This window comes from Megalobrama amblycephala, linkage group LG24 (assembly GCF_018812025.1).
Source record: "Megalobrama amblycephala isolate DHTTF-2021 linkage group LG24, ASM1881202v1, whole genome shotgun sequence".
In the NCBI taxonomy this organism is placed as follows: domain Eukaryota; kingdom Metazoa; phylum Chordata; class Actinopteri; order Cypriniformes; family Xenocyprididae; genus Megalobrama; species Megalobrama amblycephala.
In genome coordinates this window covers 18,528,893-18,535,336 of record NC_063067.1, presented here as the reverse complement: position 1 = coordinate 18,535,336, position 6,444 = coordinate 18,528,893, and the positions used below count along the sequence as shown (strand labels likewise).

The 6,444-nt window shown below is 34.2% G+C and overlaps 1 protein-coding gene across 3 annotated transcripts in view; it reads left to right on the top strand.

Annotated features, from left to right (window-relative positions):
- The first annotated feature begins 903 nt into the window (after nt 1–903).
- Nucleotides 904–6,444, top strand: part of arhgef25a (Rho guanine nucleotide exchange factor (GEF) 25a) — a 103,509-nt gene continuing 97,968 nt past the window's right edge. Inside the window, exons 1-3 of one of the 3 annotated variants that reach the window (XM_048179119.1) lie at nt 904–1,586; nt 2,681–2,778; nt 4,405–4,542. In XM_048179119.1, coding sequence (XP_048035076.1) covers nt 4,497–4,542 — 46 coding nt within the window. In that variant the 5' untranslated portion in view covers nt 904–1,586; nt 2,681–2,778; nt 4,405–4,496. The remainder of the gene's footprint in view (nt 1,587–2,680; nt 2,779–4,404; nt 4,543–6,444) is intronic. The other 2 variants (XM_048179120.1, XM_048179118.1) reach the window with 2 other exon arrangements.

Below are 6,444 nucleotides of genomic sequence, written 5' to 3'. Positions count from 1 at the left end.
AAAATGTTTTCATTTTAGTTTTTGCTAAAATAATATATATTTTTTTGCCCACAATATTGCATGTTTTTGGTTTAAACGTTTTTTTGCATTTATTTGATCAAAAAATACAGTAAAACAGTATTGTGAAATATTATTACAATGTTCTACAGTTTTCTATTGTAATATATTTTCAAATGTAATTTATTCCTGTGATGCAAAGCTGAATTTTCAGCATCATTACTTTAGTCTTCAGTGTCACATGATCCTTCAGAAATCATTCTAATATGCTGATTTGCTGCTTATTTTCTTATTATTATCAATTTTTTTCAGGATTCTTTGATTAACAGAAAGTTCAAAATTAAATATGAACTTATTTTTTTTAAATATAACTTTTTGGTAGCAATTTAAAAGTCTTTACGGTCACTTTGATCAATTTAATGCATCGTTACTGAATAAAAGTATACATTTTTCTTTAAAAAAAATAATACAAATAAATAAATAAATAAATAAATAAAAATCTTACTGATCCCAAACAGTTAAAATGTAGTGTATATATGATTATGCCAAGGGTACATATGTAGGACAAAAACAAAGTTGAGAAACACTAAATTATTAAAATGTTCAGAGGTTTCTGGAAGACTCAAGCCTCCTCAAGCCTTTGTTGTAAGTTTTAAACTGGGCAGCCATTATGAATTATATCTGACAGCTTCTGTATCGGTGCCCTGAGCCCAGCACAGCTGCCTTATTTGGGTTATTTGCTGCTTTTTATGCTTGCACCAGGCCAAAAGCCATCTTTCATCCAGTCAGACTGGATAGGAAACAACAAGAGTGAATGACGGTGAAAGTATAAGAAGAAAAGGAGGAGGACGAAGAAGTAGGAGATAAAGGAGGAGGACAGAAACATGTTCTAAGAATCAGTGTGGTGTTGTGCAAGGGAGTCACAATGGAAGATGAAATTGATGTAAAGAGGGTGGAGAGGAGTTGGCCGAAGGGGTGGTAGATTCACGCAGCCAATGACAAGCCAGAAAAGGCTGACTCGTGAGTGGTTAGATGTTCCGTTCACAAAAGGTCCCAAAAGCCAAGGAGCTTGCAAAAACAAGTTACTTTGTCAAAAGAAAAGGAAAGGAGGAAGAACAGAAAGCTATCTTTACTATTTACAGTGTTGTGGTTAACCTTATCTCAGGAACAAACACGGTTTTAGGGGGAGGGGAAGAGAGGCCTGACTGAGACCCAAAGCAAGACCTTCCCACCTGTGTGAAGGACAGGAGACAGTGAAGTCGCTTGAGTCTGGACAACGCCACGCTCTTGTCTGCTGAAGTCCACTTTAAATGAGACAAAAATCTCCTCCATAATTCATTATTTATGTGCAAGAGCGAACCAGAGGATCATACAAAATTGGAGCTGGGCTGCGAATCAAAGCTCTGGCACGACAAACCATAAGAAAGAGAGGGATTTTGAAGGAGGGAGGGAATATCGACAAGGATAGTCACATCGACAGAGGCTACTGGAATATGAAGGCTCTTCCAAAGAACCAGGGACGAACCGATCAGATTTTGGGCGCTATGGCGGATATGCTGACATCTCTGGCGATACCCAATCAGAAGTGGGTGAGTGACTTGTTTGGCCTTTCACCTTTGTACTAAGTTGTTGTACTAACTTTGTACACAATATTCACGCAACACATGTGACTATTGCACAATTATACCAGTTGATATGTGTAATAATTGTGTATTTTGTGCTCTGAGAGATTTTAGGTTTTATAAGCAACATTTGTTTTGATAAGTGGTTTTGCGTGTTTGTAGAACAATCTACATGTATTTTAAATTTACTGTAACTTAGCGTGGTTATAATCATAATTCAAGGATCAGAGTCGGTTGCTGTTATTTTTCAGGGATGATAAAGAATAAAAAAATAAACAAACAGAAATGCTTGATAGATGTAAGGATAAGCTTATTGTAAGTCATCCAATCTAACTGGTTTCAGTTCTGAAAACTATTTGCAAACATGCTCTAGAATGTGTATTTGTTCATTTGAGAATAAGAAATGACAGATGAACAATTAAACTTAAAATGTGAAGTGTGTCCTTTCTCCGTACATGTGTAAAGCTTCAGAAAAACAATTGATATAAAGATTAAATGGCCCTGTGTTTATGAACATATGTTTAAAATTATGTCATAACAATGACATCTATCAAAGGATGAACTAGGAAAAGAATGGAGGGCTAAACAATGAAGTCATTCAAAAAATGACAGAAAAGCATTTCAGGGGAAAACTACGCAAGAACACAGTGACCGGTTTGCAGTGACACGCGAAAGACACTCTCCTGGGTGTTTTAGAGGAATTTAGAGCACTTGCAGGCACAGGAAACTAGCACTGATTAAGACATTTCCTCATAAACAAACACGCACATGCAGTCTTCTTAAAACAGCTGGCAAGCTGTAGGTCTAATTGGCTGTTTACTGTCTTTAAGGCATTCAAAAAAGATTTAACATTTTTTTTTCCCCCCTCAATCATATAACCTTTTTTTTCAAAACCACTCTGATGATTTGTCACTCAAACTGTAAGACAATACACAAGGGAATTCAGGCAAAACAGTATTTTGTCTTTTGAATATAATATTACCCTTTTATTTAAAATTAACCCTTTATATATGTATAGTTTAAATAAGAAGGTTTAAAATACCACTCTTTTGTGTTTTCAGTTCCACTGCTCTTGCCAAAATAAAGTCTGAGGAGGAAAAGATTTGCGTGAGGAATGTTAAGACTGGTTGGTAGAAAACCATCTGCAAAGAACATAAAAGTAAATGTGATATATATATATATAGAAATTTAACATTTCAATATCAGTTTATTGGATAAACAATCACTAAAATATTGTTCAATCTTGTTAAAGTCAACCTTTGAATCTCTAAAATCTTAAACGGTTAGTTCACCCTAAAAATGAAAATTCTGTCATTAATTACTCACCCTCATGTTGTTCCACACCAGTAAGACTTTCGTTCATCTTCAGAACACAAATTAAGATATTTTTAATGAAATCTGAGAGCTTTCTGTCCCTCCATTGACAGTGTATGCATCTGCCACTTTCAAGCCCCAGAAAGGTAGTAAAGACATCATTAAAGTAATTCACGTGACTCCAGTGGTTTTAACAGCATTTTTATTTTTGGTTTTATTTTGATTTTCATTTAAGAGAGAAATGTTTTAGAGATTCAAAGGTTGACTTTAACAAGATTGAACAATATTTTAGTGATTATCCAATAAACTAGTATACTTTTTGTGACAATCCAATAGACTATCCAATAACCTTTTGGATAGTTTTGTAAAAGGAGGTAAAATTTTCTTTCAAAACAAAAATCATCTATTTCAAATAAATGTTGTTATTTTGAACTTTTTTTACATTATAAAAATATTAAGCAAAAAAATCCCCGTAACTTTTACAGTAAAAAAACGACAGCTGTGGTTGCCAGAACTTTACCATAAAAAACGGTAGCAGCATTTTAGGTTTTACGGGACAGCACTTAGTATACTGTCTATTTTTTTGAAAAAAAAACTGTATAATTTAAAGGTTTATATTGTAATAATTACAGTTCATAAGTGTTTATTTTTACACACTGTATAAAAAATCCATTACATTTACGGTAAAAAATGTATTTCATTAACTCAAATAATGTTAATTTACCTTGTACCTTTTTATAATTTACCTTGTACCTTTTCTTAATTTGTACCTTTTTAATACACTGACAACCCCCAATAACACAGTGGTGATGAGAGTCATCACAAGTTCATCACAAACAGCTTTTCCATAAGCTAAGAAGGACAATACTAATATATAGAAGGTGCACACAGTGTCATTCACATAAACACTAAACACCATCATGGTAACACACATAAAATTTAAAAAAAGCAATAAACATTAATTTAACAACATTAGATGTAACATAAAGCCCTAATGTACATAACTGATTAGAAAAAACTAAGAAGAAACAAAGTTATTTGAAAATACATCAAGTGTCACGAAGGGAATTGTGGGAATGTCAATTTACGTTTTTTCACTTCCAAAAACTGTAAATTTAACGGTATTTTAATGAAAAATTACATTAAATGTACCATTAGATCTATTACAGTTATTCACCGTATATAGTATGTAAACTTTCTGTAAACCAATGAACTGTTTTTCACCGTAGCATTTTTACTGTTAAAATCACAATAATTTTTTTACAGTGAAAGTTATAATAAGAATGTTTCATGAGCACCAAATTAACACGATTTCTGAAGGGTCATGTGACACTACAGACTGCACTGGCTGCTCAAAATTCATCTTTGCCATCACATGAATAGCATAAAAGACTTTTTTTTTTTTTAAAATAAGATACTTGTTCTAACAAAAATTTATGTACAATTTGTGACTGTCCATCTTTGGTCTTAGAACTCAGAGGGTAATGAGCACCTGACTGTGAAACCGGACCAGAAGACAGGACAACAACCCCTTGGGACACAGAGGGACTGAACTGGGATGATATGTCCCGGGACAGCCTGGAAAGAGTCCGAAGAAGAGACAGAGCAAGTAAGACACAACAACCATATTTGGTCAAATGTATTAGCAGGTTAAACATACACAACAAGAGTTGGTAGTGATCAACTCCAACGTGAGGGAAATGGAGCCAAGGCACATTTAAAAAAAGAGTCTGAAAACTGACATGGCACAGTCTTGACCTTCAGTAACAAGGGAGTACATGGCATGCCAGTGTTGATGTTGATGTAAGGCCGTGTTCCTGTTTAAAGTAGCTATCATTTCTGTTTTAACTACGCCTCTCTCCTGTCACATGTGATATCAGTTGTTGTTTTGATGTGAGCAATATACTTAATGAAAGAGTGATATCCTTATTATGGTCTGAAACCATATGAAAAAAGCATCTTTCTGCTGGACTCAACCCACAATACAAACAAACATTCTGGCTTACAGTGTTTAGTGTTTGCCAAATATTTACAAATGCAGTTAACACTATCCAGCTTGTTTTGGGTGCCTACATGGAATTATAATGGTTTCATCATGGGCTGAAAATAACTTCACCTAAGATTTAAAGCCATAGTTTGATTTCCCTGTAAAGTGTAAACACTATGGTGCTATCAAAACATAACTCTGTTTGTTTGACCATTCCGTCCAGCAGGACATTAATAACAGTGGGTGAACCAATGGCATGAGTTTGGGGTTGGACTACCTGTTTGTCTGACCAACGGGTCATATATAAGCAGCCTGTTTGAAAACACTAATTGGATGCTTCTCAGTATGATGTTTCCTCGCACTTCCAGTCTGAGACCTGGAAATCGTTCATTATGGAGATGCATTATTTTAAAATTATTTGTAATAATTTATAAATTGCTGCATACCAGTATAATGTTTAAAATTAATAAACAAATAAATAAATAAAACTTAAATATCAAAAAATGAATTAAACAAATTTGTATACATTTTCCTCCAACTTTACATCAGCCACAACCATTTTAAGACCTTCTTTACCTTTGCGTAAGTAAACCATACATTTCATATTTCACACACAGTACTTCAACAGTGCATTTTTCTTTATTAAGATCTATTAAAAGTGCAGTAAGTGATTTCTGAGAAACACTGTTGAAAGTGGACCGGACCCTGAGCATCAAAACAAACTTGTAGCCAATCAGCAGTAAGGGGCGTGTCCACTCGTTGGGATGGGGGTTTCGTTTTTGTTTTGGTGATTTCAAATTTCCGCGTTTCTCAGATATTGCTTACTGCACCTTTAAGAATGTTTTAACCAAACTGTAACAACATAATTACAGGTTATGCCAGTAGGTGGTGACAAGTGGCTATGTGTAAGTGACTTACTGAATCATTCAATCAAAGAGTTTGTTCAAATAAAGTGATTCATTTAGGATGGGACATGAGTGAGTCATTGAATCATTCACTCAACCAATTTGTTCATTGTATAAACACACTGCTACATTTTGGAAATAATCCTGCTTTTTATCGTGCTTTGGCTTTGTTTTGGAAATATTATTGTTGACGTAGCGAAACTAGACACATTCACTGACAAAATTATGTCTAAAATGTAAGTTACTTATTATTAATTTCTTGAAATTCTGTGTAAAATGGATATCATGCTTGCGTTCTTACTTTTAGTGAACATCAATTCGGCCATATCACAACCTTCTCCAGTGTTTAATTATTTAGTGTTTGTTGAAGGCTGGATACAATTACAAAAGGAAAATGCCACTTTTGTAAATGTTATTATTTTAACTGCAGTCCAACAATGAAAGTCTGAAAAGGTAAATATGGCTAAAGCTGTGTTTTGGTTGTTATAGTGACTCTGTTGGGTGCAGATAAGTGGAGGTAACAGAGCTCTTATCAGATTGGCTTTGTCACAGGTCTAAACAGGTGGTTAATGAACCACACCCTGTAACTGTACTGCCTGAACTGATAATCAAACTTACC